The sequence below is a fragment of the Pseudorca crassidens genome, chromosome 11 (assembly GCF_039906515.1).
Source record: "Pseudorca crassidens isolate mPseCra1 chromosome 11, mPseCra1.hap1, whole genome shotgun sequence".
Classification (NCBI taxonomy): Eukaryota; Metazoa; Chordata; class Mammalia; order Artiodactyla; family Delphinidae; genus Pseudorca; species Pseudorca crassidens.
The window spans coordinates 10,741,447-10,767,091 of record NC_090306.1 but is presented as its reverse complement, the minus strand read 5'-3'; the positions used below and the strand labels follow the sequence as shown (position 1 = coordinate 10,767,091).

The following is a 25,645-nucleotide window of genomic DNA, read 5'->3' as shown; positions in this document are numbered from 1 at the left end:
TTGTTTTTGTTATTATGACTATTATATTTTCTGGTTGGTTAAAAAGAGCTATTGATTTTTTATAAGAGTATTATTTATCTAGCAATCTCATTCTACCCAAATTAATAAATAGTTTAAAATTCTGTTGGACTTTCTCTGTAGACAACCATATTATCTTCATGTACTGCTATTATTTTCTCTTTCCTTCCCATCCTTAAAACTTTTGTTTTCTTGCCTATTTTATTTACCAGAATCTCCGGGAGCAGTGATAGCACTCACTCACTGTCAAAAAAAATCTGATTAAGAGTTTTTGGTATATACTCTTACCAGGTAGACTGATGATCTCCTTCATTGCCTGTCATCAAGGAGTTAAAAAAATATTCTAACATTTATATCATAAATAGGTGCTGCCCTTAATCAAATGTGTGTTCTTCATTTTTTTTTTTTTGAGATATTCATATAAATATCTTGTTTGGTCCATGAATGTGGTGAATTATTTTGATTTATATTCTGATATTAAACCGTCCTTGCATTCCTTATATAAACCACGCTTGAATATTATTATTAAAATATACTATTTGTTTTGGTTAGCTAATATTTTGTTTACGATTTTTTTGCCTTTAGGTTCATAAGTGAAAGGGATCTATGATAATCTTTTCTTGTACTGTAATTATCTGGATTTAGAATTAAACTTTTCTTGTTTTTCTGTATTGTTCAACTTCCTTTTATTTTGGCAAAGATGGGGTGGGGTGGTTTTGGTGGATTAGGGTTGGGGGCCTTTGATAACCATTTTATTTTCTTTAATGGTTATTATTCAAATTTTCCATATTCTTTTGAAACTTTTTGCTTTTTAAAATTAGATATTTATACATTAAATTTAAAAGCAACTAACTTTCATAATATTCTTGTTTTTTTTGTTTTTTGTTTTTTGTTTTTTTTTGCGGTACGTGGGCCTCTCACTGTTGTGGCCTCTTCCGTTGCGGAGTACAGGCTCCGGACTCGCAGGCTCAGCAGCTATGGCTCACGGGCCCAGCCGCTCCACAGCATGTGGAATCTTCCCGGACCAGGGCACAAACTCGTGTCCCCTGCATCAGCAGGCGGACTCTCAACCACTGCGCCACCAGGGAAGCCCCATAATATTCTTTTATTATTTTAAAATTTCTACTGTCTATGTTGTTATTGTCCCTTTTTCATCATCAGTTTCATTTGCATTTTCTCTTTTGTTTCCTTGATTGGTCTTGTCAGAATTTTGTCTAGTGTAGTCTTTCAAAGTATCAACTTTTGGTTTTGTTTTTTTCTTTTCTTTGCTTTCTTTTTCATTAATTCCTGCCCTTATCTGTATTATTCAATTCCTTCTTAGGGTTGACTCTGTTAATTGTTCAATAAATGAAAATTTAATTACAATTAATTATTTTATTTTCTTATTTTCTTACAAGTGAATTTAAAGGTATAGGTTTCTCTCTAAACCGTTTCATTTATGCTCTAGAAATTTTGGTATTTAATATTTTCATTCTAATCAAAGGATTTTTCAGTTTCTGTTATGATTTCCTTCTTAACGTTAGTGTTATTTAATATTTTTTTTAAAAGTTTTGGATGTGTGATATGTTTAGCTACCTTTAGAATTTTATTTGTAAATTTAATCACATTACAGAAAAATGGCAATCATCCATATTGATTCTTTGGAAGTTACTGAAGCACTTTCGTAGGGCTAATATTTTTCATGTGCTTATAAAGAATATATGTTCTCTCTTGTATATGTTGCTAGATCTTTGAAATAGTTCAAGCTTATTATTCATGCTTTGTTTTGTTTTTTGATCATTTATGTCATTGTTTATATTTTCTCTGTTGGATTTGTCTGTTACTCCCCAGGGTAATTTTAGTTATTGCTTTATGCATGTCAAGCCTGTATTTTTAGATTCATGTATATTCATGATTATAGTATCTTCTTGGAACTGGTATGTGACATCTCTCATTGTCACTTTTGATGTTTTCACCTTGAATTTTATTTTGTCGTGATATTAAAATTTTGATAGGCATTCTCACACTGCCCTCCGAAAAGGTTATACTCATTTATATTTCACTTGACTTACACTGTATGAGACTCCTTTTCCCCCCACATTCTCCTGTGTGACAAATTTTAAGGCCTGTGCATCCTAACTTTCTGTCTTTATTGGTAGCTTGGGAAACTGGACCTGATGCATAGTTCTGGCACTTCTGATCTTCATTTTATTCACTGCCTATCATATTCTAATCACACTCGCCTTAGTTAGGTCACTCGAAACAGCGTCCTGACTCCATTAAGGATGGTGCTTGGAAAATTTGACTTACTCATCTATTAAATCACATTTTATCCTTCTTTTGGGGGTTGCCCCAGGATTCAGTTTTCTCTGAGAACAGGATTGGCCCAGCTTCTCACTCAAATATGTCTTCCCTTGGAGCCTACTGTGGGCAAAGTGTCGCCTGGTCCCTGTTAGTTACCCTGCACTGGTGGTAGGCATGAACACAAGCTACTGCGGCCTTCTGCTCGCTGTAAATCTAAGGGCCGCTCAACTCAAGCCTCAAGGAGGCAGAGGATCAGGAGGTGACCAGTTGACTCTCTAATCCTGATGCTTTGTTTTTGGTTCTGCTTGTGAACCCTCGTGTCTGAATTTACAGCATGATTTGGGGGTGCCGAGTTCCACCGATCCCCATTACTGCCCCTGGCCTGAATTACTCTTGAATTCTGCTGCACTTGACTGGTAAGCTGTCAGTGGAGTTTGCTGCTCCCCTGAGGCCATTATGCAGCATCTTCTTCAGGGAGTTAGAACGTCAGGGAACTCATATCTCTTGCCACCCGCCCCCCACCCCCCCAGTCCCCACCTCCACCTGCACCTCCACCCTCCCCTGCCCTGAAGTTCCTCTCAACATTCCTCTCAGACTGTCTGCCATTCTCTCCCTGCCCACCTCCCACATGCTGACCCGGTGCATTCATGAATAGCTAGCTAGGCTCCTTGAACAACTTCTGTAGAAGCTTAAAGGTGACATCCTTTGCATCTCTAGAGATTTTATATTCTTCAAAGCACTTCCAGCTGCATATTATCATTTGATCCTCACATAAAACTCTCTCAGGTATTTAGGTTAGATATATTATCCGGATTTCACCGATGAGGAAACAGACAGTGATGAGGTATTGCCTACCCTCAGGTACTTAGTTACTGTGGAACTGCTATTAGAACACAGTTTGGTTTTGGTTAGTGAGTTTGTTTATTCATTCATTAATTCACACACTCATACTGAGAGGCAGTAGAATGGAAAGAGCAAGGGTTTCGGCGACAAACTTTGGTTTGAAACCTGATGCCAAATTATTAGCTGTGTGATCTTGGTCGTGCACTTAGCCTCTCTCTCAGAAGATCAGTTCCCTGATTGGTAATATGGGGGAAACTATATCATGTTTATATGTGATTTAACAATCCATGAAAAATAGTGTCTGGCATATGGTAGGTTATAAGTAAAATGTTACTATAAATATATAATATATAAAATAGGTTACTAGTGTAGGTAAAAATGGCCAAACATTGACAATTTTATTATGGTAGAAACTCAGCGGCTACCATTTATTGAGTCCTTCCTTATTGTACGCATCCAAGGCACTGCTAGGCCCCAAGAACTGCAAATACAAGTGAGACAAGGTTTTCTTGTGTGTCTGTGTCTTCTACTAGACTGTGGTCCTGGAGGGTAGAACCTGTCTGCGTTATATCCCTGACACCGAGAACAATGTCTGCTAGGGAGTGGGTGCTTAATAAAAGCTTAATAAAAGTGCTTAATAAAAGTGGGTGCTTTCTGAACTGAAAAGGTCCCTGCCCACCAGGAGATGGCCAGCAGTGAAGACAGGCAGATACATAATCATATACTCTAATAAACTGTTATGGACGTTTAGATAGACACACACAGGCCATGACGAGAGCCGAAGGGAAACGGTGCTCAGTTCTCCTGGGGTAGGGGGCACTGCAGTGCACAGGAGGGGGCACAGCTTCATAAAGCAGGTGCCGGAAGACTAACGTGGTCTGTTGGGTGGAAGGGAGCGCCACCAATTAGCTTATCTTGGACTACAAGCTTTCTCTCAAGTAACCCCTTCTAAGGTGTGAAATTGAGTTTGTATTCACAGCACTTCTTTGTCTCGCAGTCCCTCTGTTACTGGTATCTCCCATAATGTATTACTTCATAAAGTGCTTTGCTGTATCCTGAGTATAAAAAGAGACACTCAGTAAAACCAGAGTCTATTCTTCGAGTGTCACGACTAGCCATCGCATAACAGAGTATAATATATTGTGTAAGAAGAAATAGAGGAATGTAAGAGTTGTTTTTTTTTTTCCCGATACGTGGGCCTCTCACTGTTGTGGCCTCTCCTTTTGCGGAGCACAGGCTCCGGACGCGCAGGCTCAGCGGCCATGGCTCACGGGCCCAGCCGCTCCGCGGCATGTGGGATCTTCCCGGACCGGGGCACGAACCCGTGTCCCCTGCATCGACAGGCGGACTCTCAACCACTGTGCCACCAGGGAAGCCCTGTAAGAGATATTTTAAGAGACCAAATAAAACATCAGAGTGGGAGAGTGTAGACTGCATTAAAGTCAATAAACAGTCATGGCAGAGTGGACCACTTTTCAATGTGAAGGAACCTGATTTAGTGACTGATGACTGTACGATTCGAATCCCATTGGAATGAAGTTAGCTGCTACTTTTGCCAAATTCTAAATCTTTTGGTTCTCCTTGAGAACCAGTCCTTGAAATTTAACAGATTATTTTTGTTACTGTTTTGCCAATAGCTCTTTGAAGTGCTAAAGCCATCCGTCTTCCTCAGTATTCAGTGCTGCTGGACTCGATATAGTGCTGCTGGCTTAGAGCTCTGGGAGGAGGAATTTGGGCTCTGGCTGCCCTGCTCAGCTGGGGACAGTTCATCACACGGGTTGCCAGGGCTGTGTAGTCAGCCGGTCTCCACAGAGACTCAAAGCCGAGGGAGTTGTCAGGAATAAACTTGGTCAGATGTGAACCACTGAGCTCCTCGTCTTACTTGCAAGAGAGAGACAAGGACGGTGTTACAGGGCTCCTTCTTGGCAGTGTGGAAGGATGACTACAACAGCAAGGGTTCCAAAATGTTTTCTGCCAAGAACTGGATTGGATTTTTGCTTCCTCAGCCACAAAATGTCCCCAGCATCTTAGCCCCGAATCATTAATGCCCTTTGCAGTCAGTCTGCTCAACCTGGACACTTTCTTATCTTTCTTTGCTCAACACCCTCATCATTATTGTTTGCTTTTTGTTAGCTAAACTCTCAAGGCTTTTTGATTCCTAATATCTTAACCTTTTTTTTTCCAAACAAGCAGGAGATATGAAGTAACATTATCATTCTTGATTACATTCTCTCCCTTTGGAGAAGAATGAAAATCCCTGGTTTTGGTTTGGGGTGCAGTTTATAGACTATTTCCTTGGAGTATAAAAATGCTATGTGTATTTTATTTTTTTTTAAATTTAATTTATTTAGTTTTGGCTGCATTGGGTCTTCGTTGCCGTATGCGGGCTTTCTCTCTTGTTGCAGCGAGCTGGGGCTACTCTTCGTTGCGGTGCGAGGGTTTCTCATTGGGGTGGCTTCTCTTATTGCGGAGCACGGGCTCTAGGTGTGCGAGCTTCAGTAGTTGTGGCACTCGAGCTCAGTAGTTGCGGTGTGTGGGCTCTAGGGCACGTGGGGCTTCAGTAGTTGTGGCACACGGGCTTAGTTGCTCCACGGCATGTGGGATCTTCCCAGACCAGGGCTGGAACCTGTGTCCTCTGCATTGGCAGGTGGATTCTTAACCACTCTGCCACCAGGGAAGTCCCCAAAACGCCATGTGTATTTTGTATTGGCATGTACCGGCATGCTGGTGTTGTAATATCATTGACCTTGGCAACATTATGTAACTGTTTTGAGCTTCGGTTTCTCCATTTGAGAAATGGGGATAAAATGACTAATTTATAGGGTTTCTAGGAGGACTAAGGAGATTGCAGAGGAGGAAATGCCTAGTACGGTACCTAACACATACCAGATGTACCATAAATGATTATTTAAAACAAATCAATACAATCTAAGCAGGACCAGTTCTATTTCAGTAAGGGGAGCTCTTGGAGAATGGTGAGACATGAAAAGAGAAATGACCAAGCTTTGTAGAGAGTTGTGTCCTCAGTCTGGTGCAGAGTGTAAGATTTCGGGGCACATGTGGAAGTAAAGAGGCAGGAGGAGTTTGTGGTAAAAGGTAAAAAGTGGTAAACTGCATGCAAACATGAAGTCAGTCATTTCAGAAAGGTCACTAGGTCAGTAATTTAATAGCATTTGTCCAAATCGCCATACTTTGATGCATAAACAAATGGGAATAAAACTATTCCTCGTAATAACTGATGATGTAAGAGGCAATGTGATGTAAGGCGGATTGGCCTGAAACCAGAAGATCTGGGCTCATGTTCATTTCACTTAATTGGCTTATAGTCTCGGACTTCTTAGCTTTTCTGAGTCTTCCCTTCAACATCCATAAAATGGTGATAATAATGTTTTTCTTATTTGCCCCCTGCTGGTTTATTGTAAGGATCGGAGATGTTTTTAAAAGTACTGCCCAAACAACATATGGGCTGTTTTTGATTTAGTATTAAGAGCCGGATGGATTGCTGAAGAATTTTCAGGCTCTTGTCCACCTTTGAGGTGAATACACAGTAAAGGCATCAAGAATGGGGGCTTATGTATCTGTAACTTCCTGTATCCAGCTCTTCCAGACCACGTTTTGTAGGTAACCTCTGCTGAGCCCATTTTGCTGCTCACTTTGCCTGGCCTTTGCCATCCCTTGGCCCCGAGAGCAGTTCAAGGATGGGTTGTGACAGGAGTACCGGGGATCTCGCAGCAACAGCCGGACACGCTCTTGGAGACTCCTGTGTTCGTGCGCTTGGTGTGACTTGCCTGGACCACTTACCTCCTCTTTCCGTTGTTTGTCCCTGTCTGTTTGCTGCTGATGGCTATAGCAGTAGCATCTTTTAGTGTCTTGCTCAAGGATTTCTGATGCTTTCGGAAGTTTTTTTTCCTCACTCTGCTGTGCAAACATAAGAGATAAGAAACTAGGCTTGAAGATAGAAGCTGGGTTTGATGATCAGTAAAAGGAGATAAGTTCCTTGACTTGCAGTATCTAGCCTCTTCCCAGACAGTCATGTAGTGTGGGGTGTAACGTTACCATTCTCTCTTTGTGTTTCCAGGGAGTCGACGAGTTGAAGATGAAGCCCAGAGCAGAGTGCTGTTCCCCCAGGTTCTGGTTGGTGCTGGCTGTCCTGGCCGTGTCAGGCAGCAGAGCTCGGTCTCAGAAGAGCCCGCCCAGCATTGGCATTGCCGTCATCCTTGTGGGCACTTCAGACGAGGTGGCCATCAAGGATGCCCACGAGAAAGATGATTTCCACCATCTCTCTGTGGTGCCCCGTGTGGAGCTGGTAGCCATGAATGAGACGGACCCAAAGAGCATCATAACCCGCATCTGTGATCTCATGTCTGACCGGAAGATCCAGGGCGTGGTGTTTGCTGACGACACAGACCAGGAAGCCATCGCGCAGATCCTTGACTTCATTTCAGCCCAGACTCTCACCCCCATCCTGGGTATCCACGGGGGCTCCTCGATGATAATGGCAGACAAGGTAAAAGGGGGCCGTGGTGAGAAGAGCCTGGGGGGTATGTGCTGAGAACTAAATGATGCATTTGTTTGAATGCCAAACTCGATTATGAAAGATGGAGTGTAACCAGATGGTAACCAGAGGTAACCAGAATGCACTGAGTGAATGGATAGACCAGGAGCTAGTCTAGTGCTTTGGAGTTGAAAGTGAGGGAAAGATGCTGGTGTCTAGAAGCTCCTTTTGTTTGGAACAGGTTTGTGTGTCCATTTGTTTGTAAATGGAGTCACTGAAATGACTAAGAGATGTTGAAGGTTGTAGCTCGGTGATACATTTTCTTCAAATACGTGTATGAATACCTCCTTCAAAACTTTAGAAAGGTGTGCTCTATTCTTCCTCGATAATACATGTTCTCCCCCCATACCAGTTTCAAGAACATAAAAAGCAAAATTCCCTGAGGCAGGTAATTGGTCTCCTTGAAGATTCAGATATCCTAGAGAAGTACTTCTTGCTAAGGTGTCCAGGCTCAACACGCATCCCATCTGCACATGTGAATGGATTTTAATCCATAGAACCAGTTGCAGCTGTGTTTTCCCCGGCTTAGATTTGAAGGCAGTGGTTCTTAACCTTGACCGCACATTGGAATCACCTGAAGAGCTTTCAGCACAACCAATGCCTGGGTCCCACCCCTAGAGGTTCTGGAGCACAGCCTAGGCTTTAGGAGTTTTAAAAGCTCAGCAGGTGATTCTTGTGTGCAATTAAGGCTGAGAACCACTGCTTTGAGGCCGCAAATCAATCATAGTCTCTCCTACACTAATATTAGATTGTCACACGACAAAGTAATTATCACGTGACATCAATGCTTATTCTCTGACTACAGGGAAAAGTGTTTTGTTTGTAGTTATGTTTTGTTTTTACATTTTTCACTTATTTTTCCTTGCTTTGTACAATGAAAGTACAGTCCTTTTCACATACATATCATCTTTGCAGTCATTCATACCTTAGAATGGTCCATTTCACAAATGCAGTATTTGTTGTGCATCACTTTGGGTTTCTTAAATTGTTTCTACTTTTGCATTGTCATCTTATACTTCTTAGTGTCACTTTCAAAACCTCCTTCAGTGTTGTACTGAAAAGACGTGCTGTGGGCTTAACGATGTTCGCAAACACCTCAAAACCTAGCACAGACGCCGCAAGCGTGCTACTTGGCCAGTTGAGAACCACCAGGCCACAAGGCTTAACAGAGTAAAATAAGCTTGCGTGATCACTATCGCCATCTGTCGGCAGCAGGCAGAGATGTCTGTTTCGGAGCTTCCTTTGTTCAGTCTATAGGAGAAGTCAAGTGGAGAGTACTGAGTGCAGGGACTTCATGCTTTCAGTAGCGTATGAGAAGGCTGTTGTCGCATTCGCATGCATGGGTAAAGGCACAGGTAAGGATGTTAGAAAAAATGCTGCCCCGAGGAGCCCATGCTAAGGGAAGTGGGATAAACTTGAATAGAATGGAAAATACAGGTGGACTTGGCAAAACCTACCGAGTGTTTGCTTCAGGTAGATTTTTTAAACATCGTTGCCCTTAGCAAAGGATATTATATTTTCGCAGTGGTATTTTGAGGGCACAGTTTGCATGGAAAGAATGCCAAGATGGAGGAGCCCAGTTTTTGAATCATGAATAAGTGCAAACTTACTTTGAGAGCAAGTCCGGTGAAAATAATTGATTGATTGATTGATTTAGCGTCTGTGGACTCGTGCACAGCCTGTTATTTCAGGCTCCCCCCTCCCCCCATCCCAGTGTAAAAGGTTGTTGGCTAAACTGGTTGGTTGCTTCCCTGCTGTGTCTCTTACAAATGCATAATAACAACATAAGAATATGAAGAATGACGCAGGCCACGTGGAGAGACTGGGCTCTTTTGTTCAGTGATGTATCCTAGGTGCTTCAGAGTGTTTACCGTGTGCTGGGAACATACTGCTTTGCCTGCACTGTCTTAGTTAATACGCTTAACAGCCCAGTGAGCTAAGTGGTATTACTTATCTCCATTTAGCAGATGGGAAAGCTGAGGCTCAGAAAGGTTAAATAACATCCCCAATTAGGCTGCTAGGAAGTGGAGTCCAGGACTGGTTGCTGGCTCCACAGACCATGTGCTTGACTGCCTCTCAAGAAAATGGAGAGGCGGGTTAAGGTCCCTCATACCTTCCTCTTCTTTACTTTCTCCTCTGTTACGTAGCACTGTGCTGAACGTTATCTGCCTAAAAGTGACGCGTCACTTGGTTCATTATGGCAATACCGGAATCTGACTAGAGGAGAGGATTAATGAGCTATGAAATGGTGGAGGCTTAGGTGTAGCCTAATTCTATAGGGGGCCCCTTGGCTACCAGTTCCAGGGGTCAAATGGAGGATGGAAGCCAATAAGGGGGATTTTTCCGGGTCATTGTAACGAGATCCCCCTCTGGTCTCCTCCCCCTCCCCCCACTGCAACCACACCCCAATATCCCATCTTATCTTTTTCTCTCTCCATCAAAAAAAGGAGGTAGGCAGTGATTGTTAGGCACTTTGCTAAAATGGCCTAAATAATATCTAACTGACTTTGGACCTGAAAAGAAGAGTTACTGAAAGGTAGGTAGAAAGAGGAGAAAGAAGGAAGAAGCAAGCAGGAGGTCCTGGTGCCACAGAAGCGGGAGGGTTGAAGGCTCAGTCACGGAGTGGGAGGCCTGGATGGGTGGGGGGCGGCTGCAGGGGATGGGTGGGGCAGCGGGAGGAACTGCCCCCCGGACCTCCGGGATCCAGAGGGCAGCAACACTGAGATGCTGGGCAGCTGTGCAGAGGGACGTGCGCAGGCCTAAAGGACCAGCCGGAAGGCAAATAAAAAGTCCCCCAGAAATCAGAGAAATAAGCTTTGGGGGCAAGTTTCAAAAATAAAACACCTCAAATTCTAAGGCCAGCTTTTTTATTTTTTGATAGAAGTTATTTTTAGTACCATGACTGTATCTTACCAATATAGAATGGGGACACAGAGTTTGACAACTCTGAATCCACTACGGGCAATAGGACAACACGTTTGAAAGCGGAACTAATGCAGAAAATGTAAGAAATACAGCTTTGCTGTGTTTAAGGCATAGTCTTGAAGGTTCAGTCGCCACCTGAAGGGTGGTGAATAAGCCTTCCATTTTGCTTCCTCCTTCTACGAGATAGGTAATTGCCACTCTGTTTTGACTCAGTTGTTTTTTGTGTGTTTGTTTCAAATAAAACTTATTAAGTGTCCTTGTGGAAGATTGGTTTACAGGGAGGAAATTCCTGATTCAAGGAGTTCGTGATGGAAGAAAGGTAGCACAGTTAGTTACAGAGGCTTTTTGGCAAAAGTAAGGAGATATATATAGTTCAGCATCTGATCAAATAGATTACGCTCACTTTTTTGCTAATGCTAATTAATGTGCTAATTAATCAGTACAAACATTAATTAGTCTCCACTTTCCCATTGAGGAAATGCACCTCGTACCATGGCAGAAAGAAGCATGGGAGCTGATAGAGCAGAGCTGTTCTAAGCTCAGAATTCGGACTCAGAGCAGTTTTAACCATCAATTCTTAGATGTGGGGATCTGGACAACTTACCAAACCACTTACGCTAAACCTTGGTTTTCTCGTCTGTACCATGGGGATAATCATATATCCATTATAGGGTTGTCGAAGATTAAATGAGGTAATACAGAGCAGCTGCTTCACTAAGTGTCCAGCACAGCATTCAGCAGGCTAAGCTGAAGGTTGTATGGAGCAGTCTGAAGGAAAGAAGGCTTCATGATACAGGAGAAGCACGGAGAGGAAATAGGGTCACAGCCAAATAGCCAAATAGAGAGGCGCTTCACAGCTGGAGACCAACCGAGAAGGGAGCTCAGGAGGAAAGGAATGCTGATTTGCTGCTGATTTGCTGAAACCTTTCTTGGGTTTTCAGATTTTAGCTCAGAGAGGTTAAGTAACTAATCCAGGATATTACAGCTTACAAGCGGTGGAACTGGGATTCAGATCCCAGAAGTACCTGTTTTGAAGCCTGTGCTTTCTACTTATGCAGTTCTGCCCCACAAAGCACTGCTCTAAGAATTGTCCTGTGTTTCAGTCTCCATTCTCAGGAGCTTTGGAAATTTAGGCAAACAAATCACTTCAGCGACATGATACTCGGTTTCTAGTTTATAAGTGTTAAATTTTGTTTTCTGCCCTACCCACTTGACAACATTTTGAAGATAAAGTAAAATCGTTGGAAAAATGCTGGGCGAACAGATACTTTAGGTGAGCCAATTAAAAAGTGGGGACAGGGAATGACAGTCACTGAAAACGATTTTGTCACTAGCATTAGGGCCAATGAAAATGGCTTGAGCAGGTGGTAGGAAGGAATACAGAAAGTGGAAGTTACAGTAGGATCAGGCAAAAGGGTGGAAGACCCAAGCTTTAATGCTGCAGAAATGGAAGAGAGAAGGTGTGCTGAGCAAAGGGTCAGGGTCTGGAAACAGATCGGAGTGATCTTCACTCTGTTGATCAGAGTGGAGTACAGTAGGTAAGACGTGTGTCGTGATCCTTGTTCCTCCCTAAAGGACAGGTGAACAGATTCTTACTCTGGCATCTGTTGCTGTGATTGTTTCATTTCTCCATTTATTGGTTGAGAATTAATACTTTTACTAGCACTCTAATTTTCTTTGCAGAAAGCCACGTTTTGGAATCCACCTGGGGCCAGGAGGATGGCCCTTACTCTCCTTTGGCCCCATCTTCCCTCACTCTCCCCCGTTCCCTACTCCCTCCCCCCACCCCGACACCTAATGGCAGTATGTTTGGAGACAGTAGTTGAGCCAACCGTGGACTGTTACCCTGTCAATATCTTAACTGCCTTCTATCTGCTCATGTGGGTTTCTATATCCAACATAATCTTGAAACCAAGATGGCCATGCGATTCATACCCCACTCTATGCTTCTTCCCGGATTTGGGGTGACTTTGAGTTTTTTTTTAACCTTGCTTCTTAGTTGTTTGTGATACGGTATTTCTTGGGACAGCAAACTTCAAGAGCAAACTGTGGTGTTAGAACATTCTTTGGTGATGAGCAGAGTTAAGTCATAGAGGTGGGAGAGGCAAGACAGTAACAGAGCTGCTGTCATACGCCAGCTTTGTGCCAGGCATGATGTTAATGAGCATTTTAATCCTTAAGCAGTCCTGTGAGACAAGTAGCATTATTTCATTTGATGGGAGAGAGTTTATGTATCGTGGCCAAAGTCACACAGCTAGAAACATAGTGGGACTGGGATCTGAGTCTTCTTTTAAAATTTTTTCCGCCGACTTTAAAACTTCCAGTCCACACACTGAGGAGGTCAGAAAAAAGCCAGGATAGAATCGTCTGGGGGCCTGGCGGTCCGTTACTCCTCTCCTATTTTTCCTACTTCCTTGAACTGTACTTTGGGGGAAGGCGAAAGGGCAGTTCTCTCTGAGACACCATAGACGTTGCAATGATGCTGCCCTCAAGCCTGTGTGGGTTCCAGGACTCTACACCTGCGTCTCATTGGCCAGCGTATCTGTTCTTTTCCAGTTGGAGCTGGGATTTGCTTTCAAGAGACCAGCCACTTGAAGTCCAGGTGCAGTTTTAATGCCTGGAAAAACTGAGGCTCCAGAAATTGCTTTAGGCATTCACAGAAATTAAGGTGCTTGTTGCTAGAAAGTAACGCGTGAGCCATCACTTCTCACGCAGCTGGCAGGAGGTGATGGTGTGTCTGTGGAAGGAAGGAGATGACATCACATGGAGGGGAGGCGGCCTTTGTAGCCAGTAGGCTCAAGCTCTGCGCATTCCCAGTCATGTGACTGTAGCTGTGCTCCTTAAACACTCTTAGCCTCCAGTTTTCCATTTGTAAAATGGGAACAGAAATAACACCTGGATCCTAGTGGGGTTTACCAAGCCTTATGAAGCAGCGTGCCCAGCGCTTGGTAAACCGTAGGGCCTCAGTATACGCTGTCCTGTGTTTTCCTACACCAGACCTTACCTAAATCATTTGAAGAAAATGGGACTCTAATGTTTTCCCATTAACCGAAAGAGAGGAGCTTGGGATGTCAGTGCCCTTCATTTTAAGCCCGGTGGGTCAGCAGCAGCTCCGTGGGTTCCACCTCTGTGGCCATGCAGTTACTGACTGTGCCCTGATCAGGACATGTCACAATTTTCAAAGCAGAGACATACAGTGATTTCAATAAACGGATACATAAAGGATGTAAGCAATGAAGATAAGCCAAGAACATTAAAAAGGAAAGCAGAGCAGAATTAAATAGTCTTTGAGTCCAGGGTTACTCAACCATTTGTCACTGTTGATATAAAAGAAAAAGTGAGCAGTGAGATGAGGGGAATATTAGAAGTACTAGGTAGGAAGTAGTAATATGTTAAAGACATAGGAAGGAACTTAATTTACTAAATGTCACCAGCCAGGTTTTATCTTTTTAATTGTTTTGGCCTCACCGTGTGGCTTGCAGGATCTTGGTTCCCCGACCAGGGACTGAACCCGCACCCTCGGCAATGAGAGCTCGGAGTCCTCACCACTGGGCCTCCAGGGAATTGCCTCACCAGCCAGTTGTTAATAGATTACACTGATATTGCTGAAAAACTCCTTGGAACCTGATTTATACGCCAAGAATGTATTTTCGTTCCCCTTTCTGAGACTTCTGTGATTCTATCTTTTTGCCTCATTCTTAGGCTTTATATCTATATTTTATTCAACATTTTATATATATACATATTTTAATTCATTTTTATTGGAGTATAGTTGCTTTACAATGTTGTGTTAGCTTCTACTGCACAGCAAAATGAATCAGCCATACATATACATAGATCCCCTCCCTTCTGGACTTCCCTCCCATTTAGGACACCACATGCATTGAGTAGAGTTACCTGTGCTGTACAGTACGTTCCCCTCAGTCGTCTGCTTTATACATAATATCAGTAGTGTATATGTGTGAATCCCAATCTCCCAGTTCCTCCCACCCCACCCCTTTCCCCCTTGGTATCCATACGTTTGTTCCCTACATCTGTTCTCTACATCTGTTCTCTATTTCTGCTTTGCAAATAAGGCCATCTATACCATTATTCTAGATTCCAATATATATGTGTTATATATGATATGTGTTTTTCTCTTTCTGACTTACTTCACTCTGTATGACACTCTCTAGGTCCGTCCACGTCTCTACAAACGACCCAGTTTCGTTCCTTTTTATGGCTGAGCAATAATCCGTTGTATATATATGTACCACATCTTCTTCATCCATTCCTCTGTTGATGGACATTTAGGTTGCTTCCATGTCCTGGCTATTGTAAATAGTGCTGCTGTGAACATTGGGGTGCATGTGTCTTTTTGAATTCTGGTTTCCTCAGGGTATATACCCTGCCCAGTAGTGGGATTGCTGGGTCGTATGGTAGTTCTATTTTTAGTTTTTTAAGGAACCTCCATACTGTTTTCCATAGTGGCTGTATCAGTTTATATTCCCCAACGTTATATTTTGATTCTGTGGCTTAAGGGTTCACCATGTATGAGAGTAATGTTCAAGGCTAGTTTTATTCCGTTTTTCTGAAGGCAAACTACTTTACCGCTTCTATCCTATTTCACAGGCACAGAGAACCCCCGAGTTTATCACGGGTTGTTAGGAGGTTTCAGTGAGAAAGAGAACTGACACTGATCGTTTGCTTTCGTCAGGCTCTGAGCTGGTCACCTTAATGTGAGCTTCATTTATATGTTGCTTCTTTCAGTTCTTTCACTGCATTTGTAAGGCATGCATTTTGTCTGCATATCACAGATGAGGCAACTGTAGATCAGAGAGGCTGTTTTGCCCAGGATGTTTCGGTATTGATTGCTCATGATGGCTTAAACCAATAGGTGTTTATTGGTGTCTCAGCACAGGGCTCCTGAGGTTGGGGACTGCTGGGGCTGGTGCAGTGACATGGTGAGGTCAGGGCTGACCGCTGGGATTTTCTTGACATTTTGGTAATTGTTGTGAGGAGGCTGCCCTTGCTCTAGGCGTCCTGCCCCAAACCCAAAGCAGGGAAAGCCAGGGGGTGGGTATCATTAGATCAGGAAAAGTCTTCCCCATATCCTTGATCTCATGACCCCAAATCATGTCACATGGCCACCCCTTTGGAGGTTGCAGGCTCTCTGGTGGAGGTGGCAAAGGGACAAGAGTTGGGACCAACTTTGAGGTTGGTCAACAGGCAGTGTCTCTCAAAGGAAGGAAGTGATGACCTAGGAATTCAACCAATGTTTGTGTGACTCTAAAGCTCAACATCTCTCATGTGAAATTTCTCCTGCCTTACACCAAACTCTGCTTTTGTGCCCTTGGTCCAGTCGCCTCACATGTCCTCCAGAACTTTGGCTCATCAGTTATGTCCTTTTTCTCCTTAATTGTCAACTTATTCCTCCCTGCTGGCATCTGCCCTCTAGCTTAGTGGTCCTCAGGAGATGTACTGGGGGAGTTTTTTGGATGATGATAATGACTGGTGTGTGTGTGTGTGTGTGTGTGTGTGTGTGTGTGTGTGTGTGTGTGTGTGTGTGTGTGTGTGTGTGTGTGTGTGTGTGTGTGTGTGTGTGTGTGTGTGTTTGCATGCACCCAGTACTGGCACTTAGAACACAGAGGCCAGGTGTGTTAAGTGTCCTGCCGTATACATGATAGTACCCACCAGTCAAGAATTGTCTTCCCCAAAATGTCAATTTTGCCCTCTTGGAACATGCTCAGATCACTCTCATATTAATAAATAAACAAACCTGAAAGCTTTCCTTGACCCTGGTTTTCCTCCCTCGCTCTTTGTTTTCATAGTTAAATTCCTTAAATGCTCATCGGAAACTGCTGTTTTCAATTCATCGTCTTTCCCTTTATCCAAAATGCCAAATCCAAGTGGGATTTTCAAGTCGTTCGTGACCTTCTGTGGCACTGAACACCGTTGACCCTTTTAGTGCTATTACAAAAATTACGATGACAAGAGTCATTAGGTTTGTCACAAACTTGGTGACAGTGGGAACGAGGATGAGTAGAATTTGGAACGTGGGTGGATCACAGGAGTGGAAACGACTGGCAGGCAGTTGGATCTGGGACTGGAGGTAAAGAGAGTGGTCTGGGCTGGAAGTTAAGAGATGAGCCTCATTAGGATGGAGAGGGTCGTTGAAACCAGGAGCGTGGAGGAGAGGCTGAGAACGAACGCGGGGGACGAGGAGAGAAGTGTGTCCAGGACAGAACCCCCACTTGAGGGATGAGAGGAGGGGGAGATGGGAAAGAGCTAAAGAAATTCTTAGAGAGATAAGAAGAGAACAAGAACGAGGAGGAAAGAGAGGCTTATCTAAAGCAGGAGGGAGCAGCTGCCCAGTCCGGGGTCAACCCCGGCCACTCCCTTCTCCTCAGGACACTTATGCCAACAGGAGAGAAGCCTTGTCGTGGATCCCCTCCCCGCCGTGCACTGCAGTGACCTCAGCGGCCTTTCTGCCCTCTTGTCCTCCCCGCCACGTGGCAGCTTGCCTGTGTGGTTCTGTAGAAACTCAAATCTGATGGTTACACTTTCACTTAAAACTCCATACCGGCTTCCCACAGCTGGGACTAGGACATCCTCTCTGATGTGGTCCCAGGCCACCTCTCCAGGATTTTCCCTTCACCTCCCCGCCCTTGAACAGCAACGTGAGGTCACGCTAAATCAGTCACCGCCCCTCGTCTGGTCCTGACCGTTTTACATCTCTGGGCCTTGGTCAGTGCCTCTTCCTCCTTTTCCTCCCAGAAGCACCTACTACTCACTTTCCAAGAGAAATCATGGTTCTTCTGTGAACCCTTTTCTGACTCCCATCTTCACAGAATTTACTAGTTCTTTTTTTTTTTTTTGCACTTCACCTGTGCTCTATTTAAGCTTTTATTATAACCCATCCTGTTTACTTATCTGTCTCATTTGCTGTACAGGGGGCTCCTTGTGGGCCAGGCCATGCTTTACTGACTTTCGTGTTCCCAGCACATGCCATAATGTCGGGTGCATAGTAACAGCCCACTGTTGTTACACAATTAGCAATTGTTAAAATGTACACTCCATATACACACTCTAGTGGGTTGAATGGTGGCCCCGAAATGCTACTTCTGTGTCCTAACTCCTGGACCCTGTGAATGTGACCTCATTTGATAAAAGGATCTTTACAGATGTAATTAAGGATCTTATGAAGAGATCATCTTGGATTAGCCAAGTGAGCCCTAAATCCAGTGACAAATGTCCTTCTAAGAGGTAGAAGAGGAGAAGACATCTACACAAAGGGGAAGTCCTTGAAAGAGGCAGGTGCTGGAGTTATTGAGCCACAAGCCAGGGAAGCCACCAGAAACCTGGAAGAGGTGAAGGAAGATTCTCCCCTGGAGCCTTGAGAGGGACCACGACCCTGCCGACTCTCGATTTCAGGCTCCAGCCTCCAGAACTCTGAGAAGAGAGATTTCTGTTGTTTTAAGCCGCCAACTATGTGATACAACTTTCATGGCAGCCCTAGGGGAGTAGCAACACTCACATGGCAGTTAAGAGGGGGCATTCTGGAATCTCAGTGCCTAGATTGTTTCCTGGCTCCACTGTTTACTGTGTGACCTTTGGCAAATAACTTGACTTCTCTGAATCTTAGTTTCCTCGTCTATACAATGGTGGTAAAAATAGACCCTGTTTCTTAAGGTTTATGAAGTAAAGTTATTAAAAGTGCTTAGAAAAGGCCTGGCAAATAGCAGGAATCAGTAAGAGTGGGTCTGCGAGAGTTTTTCAGTAAGTTTCCATTGAATAAGTGAATGAGTGAGGGAGTGATGTGAATAGAAACGCAAGCCGTCCACGGCAGGATCTGAACTCACCTAGCTCCCGGGTACTTGGCTCGCGTATTCTGGACCTCCGGGGCCTGGGACAGTGCTGAGAGGTGAGGTGTCAGAGTTACTCAGCTGTTCTTTGGTGGAACTTCAGGGCAGTGAGGCTTGTCCTTTAGCATCCCTTTCTGTCCTCCTCTCTCCTTGGGTTTGGTTTTGCTTCTTTGTGTACCTGTGCATGTGCGTGTGCGTGTGCGTGTGTGTGTGTGTGTGTGTTTGCCGCTGCCGTTAGTTGCCTGTATCTTTCTCTTCTCCAGTCCTCAGGATGGAGCATCTCACCTAGGGCTGCCCTCCTAATCCAATGTCATGCTTTCAGATTTTTCTTTTTCCCTCCCCTCAAATAAAAGCTCCTGTTTCTTTTCCCTTTATCCCCTTTCATTTCGTACCTTTCATCGTCCTTATCACAACTGTAATGAATCATAATCGTTTTTTATTAGCCGTCTGTCCTGCTAGACTACAAGCTTCATGAGGGCGGGGGCTATGTCTTTTGCATTTTTGTGTCTGCAGAACCTAACATATAGCTTGGCGCAGAGTAAGCCCTTAATACATGCTTATTTAAATATATGGGTAGATTATTATTTCAGTGCAACGGATATTAGTGGCAATTAAGAGAAAAGTATTTTAAACCCCAATAAAAATGGACGGTAGGATTAATCTCTGGTTGCTGGCGAGTACATTCCTTCTCTCTCTCCAGGCGCTATCTCCCTCACCCTTCCCTTCTTCACCTCTGCCAGACACCAGCCCTCAGCACCTTGGCACTCACAGCCACTTAATTCCCAGCAGACGCTCGTGGCAGGAGGGCAGTCTCAGGTTAGGGGTACATCTGAGGTAGCAGAGCAAAGCTTTTATCTCGCAAAGCAGATGGGTGCCGGTGATAATCTTGACTATTAGCCTGCTTTCAAAGGAGGAAGCAGAAAGAAAGAAACATTTTTAACAAAGTTTTGAAAGGTAAACATGTGCAATTCATGTGACATGCTAATCAGCCAGGTAGCACCAATGAACTTTAATCAGTGTGATTAAGCTTCCAAAGGTACTAGCGAGAGATTTTGAAACTTCCTTTAGCAAAAAACAACAGCCTTTCTCACTGATTTATTCATTCATTCAAAAAATATTGATTAAGTATCTACTGGGTGTCAGGAACTGTTCAAGGTCTTGGAGATCTCGTCCATAAGAGAGGCATGCCCTCATGGTACAATGACTGACAATAAACAAACACATAAAGTAAACAGTATTATTTTAGGCAATGGTAAATGTTTTAATGAAAACAGCAGGGAGGGGTATTGTGGGCCATTTTGGGATTGTCAGGGAAGGTCTCTGAGGATGTGGCACTTGGCATTTGTATGAGAAGGATTCAGAAGGATGAAAATCTGAGGAGCAGCCTTTTGGCAGAGAGAACAGCAGGTGCAAAAGTCTTGAAGGGCGGGCATGTTTTTTTGTTGTTTGATGAGTGGCCGGAGGGTCAGTAGGGCTGGAGGGGGATGGGCACGGGGGCAAAGGTAGCAGCTGAGGTTGAAAGGTACCGTGAGATAGATCTTGGAGGGCCTGAGAGCCTTGGCACAAAGTTGGGTATTTTTCAATTCATTCTAGAAGGTGTAAGAAGGGAGTGATGTAACTTGGCATCTTTTCAGATGGGAGCGGTGGAGTGTGGTAGACGGGACATGTACCTTGGAGCCAGTTTGAGTCTTGGCTCCGTGTTTCAGAAGTTGAGTGACCTCTTGCCATGTTGTGTGACTTCTCACCTCTGTGATAGGGTTAATGCTCATTAACTTCAAAGAGCTGTTATGAAATGAAATGAAATGAAATACCCTTTACAGGACTCATTACTCCGCCAGGAGCACGCCTGATTTTGCAAAATCGCTGCTATCATCGTTTCTAGTGCTACTGAAACACAAATGCCTCTGGAATCGGCCATCATTTTCTTTTGCTATATCTATGGATGATGCAGTTTTGTTGTTTTCACAAAATTTGTTTACAAACTTGGGAGCAAAGTAGCCAAGCAATGGAGGAAGTTAGAAACATTGTCATTGGCTAAATAGCTTCCTCTCCTTTAGAGTTTATGGAGTTCCCATGCATACACCAGTGTCCGGTGGCCAGTTCCTGGACTTACATCTACATCACTGCAGCCTGAAAGAATCACTCTTTCCAAGGGGGGCTGATGGCACTGAGAACAGTGCCACAGGGAATGGAACAGCCAGGGCAAGATTTGATGGGGGGTTGAAGGGTGTGGGCACTGAGAGTGGGAGGTGGTGTAACGGCACAGCCAGCGTAGCCTGCCTTCAACTGCGGATTCCTGGCACACCCCCAAGACCACATGGCCAGCCACCATGTGTCTTGGATGCATTCTGTTGCCTTGACGACATGTTGTCCAGTGTTAGAGCGAGCAGCAGCCTTCAGGTTTTCAGCATCACGTTGCCAGGACAACAGACAACTACAGCCAGGCTTCACTGTAGTTTCTCCATGCTGCTGCCCCCCGCCCCTCCCGCCGCCCCCCGCCCCCCGCCCCCCGCCCCCTGCCGGCCCTTATTCCTGCTGCCCTCCACCTGCATTCTCGTGCTTTCCGCCTTCAGAGATCCATGTCTGCATAGTCTTTCCAGCTCCCGCCAACACCTTTGCCTTCCATTCTCTTGCCATTCCAGGGTTCTCATTGCTCACGTAAAAGCAAATATTGTAAATTCTCAGAAAATAAAGCTGTGTAGTATCATAAGTTGAGAGGGTGGTGGGAATGAAGGAACCAAAAATCATCAAGAAAAAGAGGGGAAAGGAGCCTTGTTTTTGTAGTTTAATTGTGCAGTGTGTGGTAGTGGTTCTTAAACGGACTGGAACTTAGAAGCAACAGAGGAATTTTAAAATTTTATTATGATTGAAGAATTCAGATTCTCTGAGTCTGTACCCAGTGATTCTGATTTAATAGGTTTGGAGTAAAGCCCCACTAATTTCACAATTGTCACAAACATCCCCCAAGGGACTGGGAGACACAGCCAGGTTTGGGAGCCACTGGTGAGTAGAACGTGGCACGTTTTCAGGTTGTAGAGTTTCGCGATGGGTCGGGATCTCTCCGCTGAGCGTTCTTTCTGTACAGTGTATTCACGTGGTCCCCAATACAATGTATTCACGTGGCTTTTTGTGCAGTGTATTCACGTGGTCCCCAGTGCAATGTGTTCACGTGGCTGCTTAATAACACTTAAGGAGGAGCGAGAGTGGCTGGCGAAGGGTGAGAAGAAGCTGAAGGAGGAGAGGAAAGGAAGCTGGAAGGGGAGGGAGCAGTGAACGTGGATGTGGTAAGGAGGGGCCGTGGAACTGGGGGAGGGGACACTCAGCCATCGCATGTCAGGCTCTGCGGCCCTCGGCCCTGACTTTCAGCTGCAGTGCAGGCTCTTGTGTCCTGGTCTAGAAGTGATTATCATGCTCTTTTGGTTGTGTTTTCGTGGTTACTGAGAGACTGGGGAGGACTAGATCTGGAGTTTCAGAAGAAGTCAGCTTCATTCTCTTTGCCCGTTTAAAAACGACCAAGTGCTTCCTACAAGTTAGGGCTGCACGTTGTATGAGACAGTGCTTGAGCCACATTTAGCCAGTTTAACTCTCCAAGAAGCCCTAGGATTTAGGCAGTAGGATTGTTCTCCTTCTTTTCCGGATGAAGAAACTGAGCGTCAGAAAGGAAAGTAACTGGCCACGGTCCCACACTAGCAGTGGCAGTGTGGCAACGGGGACCCTCGTCTGACGACAATAACGCCCAGGGACTTCACCGGGGGGCCGCACGTGCCCTGGGTCACTGTCATGTCCTCGGTCTTCCTGGAACATCCAGCTTAGCCTGGGAGGGGACTCTCCCCATTGCCCAGACAGCGGCCAACTGGCAGTTGACCTTGAAAGTTTATTCCTCCCTCTCCCAGTCGGTCTTGCTTAGGACTTAAACATTCCAAACAAGAGAACAGGCTCTGAAGGAGAGAAGAGAGTGAGGTGAGAGACGAGAAGTAGAAAGGGAAAGAGAAGTCAGAGAGAGAGGTCCATGAGGGTGGACAAAACTGCTGGTCGATTCCCAGTCTGCTTGGGCCGGAACTGAGGCTCCCAGGAGCTCCCACGCCTTCCCAGGTCTCCGTTCTCCCAGAGGGGACCTGCCCCCTCAAGCCCACCCACTTCCAAGTGGGTGGCCCAGGATTTGACTCCTGGATCAAATCAGACTCTTCCCTGACATTTTTGGGATTGGAAAGATATTTTTTTCTAGCTTGCTGTGTGTCCGGAGAAAGTGAAACCAGATACACATCGGTCTGAGTTTCCATCTCAGCAGGTGAGAAGTTGACAAAGAAAGAGTAATATGTTTGCTTCACTCTCCTGGATGGCTATAGGCCTTGGAGAAAACTGTCTCTTGCTATTCTCTCAATAGTCTTAGGAAATCAGCTGTAAATGTTATCGCCTTGGATCAAAATCTAGGCAGGTGCCACCTTCCTGGGGGTGGTATCCAGAGGCTGCTTCAGCCAGGCCCCTCCTCGGCCCCTTCCCGCTGTTCCTCTCTTTTTGCCGGGTCTTCACCACCTACTCTCCCTTTTAGTTTCTCTGATGATCAGAGGCCTGTTTACGTGCAAGAGTTGTATTCAGGTGTGTGAATGGTATCCGTGTCGGGGTGGAGGGACGGATAGCAGGGTGGGCTCAAGCAATGCACAGGAGAGGCAAATGTATCTCGCAGTGTGGCAGCCCTTTTCTGAGGAGGGGAATCCATTTGTCTCCTCCTCGTGTGACTGGGGCCACATGGAGCACACAAGGCGCACTCAGTACATGTCATACCTCATTGGTAATGAAAGAGCCTTTGAAATCAGATGGGAGCAGGCCATATGCTCTTGGAAGAGGGCCTACTTCGCAAGGTGGGATGCATGAGTGAGATGTGGCTCTGCGAGTTCTTTTCATCTCTAACATCTGTGATTCTGTGAATAATGCTCTTCCCCTTGGCCCAGGCTGGCCACTTGCCTGGAATCTCTGCCAGAGCCATCTTCCCCCAGCCCCTCTGAATGGAGATCACAGAGGGTCTCCTACCCTGGATGGATGGTTCTGGAAGGCAGAGTTGATACTGAAAGGATGAAAGGCCGGTATCCTGGGGTTGGAGCCCAGGGACAGAGGAATTGGGGCAGGACATGTGAGTGCACTGTTCCCAGAACCAGGCAGGAGAGGAGCGGCGAGCTTCAGCTGAAGTTGTCAACAGCGGCAACGCCGGTTGCACTCCTTCGGGCCCTGGAAACTTTTCTCAGGCCAAGGAGGGGCACAGGCAAAGCAGCAGGACCCCAAGACTGCTCAGCGGGGCGGAGAGGAGGGCTGGTGGCTGGAGTCTCAGTCCTCATTCTGCCTGCCTGCCCAGCGATCTTCCCAGAGACGTCTAACCTGTCTGTACCAGAAGCATCCGTAAGTTTGGGGTACTTTTTCTTATGAATGCCTTGGTCTCTGATCACTGTTGCCAAGACTAAATTGGTGGCTTATTTTACCAAGGAACGTCATGTGGCCTTTGGGGTTCTGGAAGTTCTCCGATGCGTCCCCGAAGTTTCTGTGCTAAGGAGAAGTCTCCCTGGTCAGTGGAAGGGAAGGCTTGATAACACCTTGAAGAGTTAACTGGTGTCATTTCAGTTCTTCTTGGAGATCATTTTCATGATTATGATGAAAACCAGTCTGTTCAGCGGAGGAGGGGACCTGGACACAGGTTTCCATGCTCTGGAGGAGGTGCACCTCCTCTTCCTTTGGCATTTTCTGCTCTTGTGCTCTTTGATCCAATAGAGAGGCTCCCCTGTCATTACAGTAGGGGCTTCTGCGGCTTCTAAGAGTCGCAGATATCTGGAGCTGGCTTCCTGTCCTCTGGGAGGTAGCAGTAGGGCTTGAATAGGGTTTTTTGGTGTGTTGCTGGGACTTCCAAGTAGCAGCCGTGGCCACCTTTGTCATCCTGACCTCGACCGTTAGCCCTGAGAAAATTACGCAATTGGAAAAGAATGTGTTTTTAATCTTTTTTTTAAACTCCCTTTTCCCATGCTCCTCTCTCCTCTTTTGACAGCAGCCACCTTGTTTAACCATCCGGAGTCCATTTTCTGCCTCTTGACTGCCTGGAGGACTCCCCTCCCCGTACCCCCCACTCCCTGCATTGCCCACTGATTGGGCTTCCCCAAGAAGCACGTGATTCAGCCCTGGGTCTGTCCTCCATGGAGCCCCCAAGGATGTCCTCGTAGGTCCCTGTTTCATTTCAATCTGGGAGACAACCTGTACAACTAGGTCCTTGCCAGGGTTTAAATAGACAAACGCAGCTAATGTGTGACCCTTTCCATGGGCATTTATATTTTAACTCAGAGGAAGAACTTTGGACTAGTGGACTTTCAGATACCCTGTTGGACCTTAAGGGAAATACACATTTAAAACCGAAGGTCCTTTCCTGACTCCCACAAATCCTGCCCCTCGTAAGGAGCCTCATCAGTGGTAGCATCAGCCTGGGCTCCGCTGGGGGGCCTGGCTGCAAACAGAAACTAAAGGGAAGCCACCGAGAAGGGTGTCAGCGGAGAGGTGACAGCACACAACCTGCTCCGGAGCCTTTGGGAGCATCTCGGCAGCTAAGGCAGGAGGCCTCTGGAGCTCATTCTGGGAAATGGAAAAGAATCCAGTAGAAATGGGAAGCCTAGGTTCATCAGTGAACTCTAGTTCTAGACGTTTTAATTTTCCACACCATAGAGAAGGCTCAAATCCTACGTTTTGCACTCAGAACTCTGAGCTGCCTCCTCCTGTCCCCAGGGCTGCACACCTCACCTGTGTCTGCACCCTTCTTTGCTTCTCCCTCCCTTAGACTCTCTGATTTCTCCTTCTCTCTGTCCTCCTTTCTCTCCCCTCTTCCCTGCTTCCTGCTCCCCCAGCATCCCAGTTCTGGTTTGTGTTTCTCTGTCCTTCCCTCCCCTTGCCTTCCCCCATCTCCTATGACCCACTCTTCCACGTGACTTACACTCTATGTGGTGCACGTGACTTACACTCTTCCACGTGACTTACACTGTGTGGTGCATGTGACTTACACTCTCCCACGTGACTCACACTCTATGTGGTGCACGCAGCCATCTTCATGCTTCATCCTGTCAGTGTCCGGGTCCCTCAGTGGCCCACCTTTGAACCTGGCATAGTTAAAAGTTCCCAGGTGGTCTGCTCGTGGCTGTCAAACAGAACTTTT

The 25,645-nt window shown here is 45.4% G+C and overlaps 1 protein-coding gene across 1 annotated transcript in view; it reads left to right on the top strand.

The window, feature by feature from the left end:
* Positions 1–25,645, top strand: part of GRIN2B (glutamate ionotropic receptor NMDA type subunit 2B) — a 581,922-nt gene that overhangs the window by 264,797 nt on the left and 291,480 nt on the right. The window contains exon 7 of the mRNA XM_067695747.1: positions 7,223–7,651. Within this exon, the coding sequence (XP_067551848.1) occupies positions 7,241–7,651 (411 nt within the window). The 5' untranslated portion in view covers positions 7,223–7,240. The remainder of the gene's footprint in view (positions 1–7,222; positions 7,652–25,645) is intronic.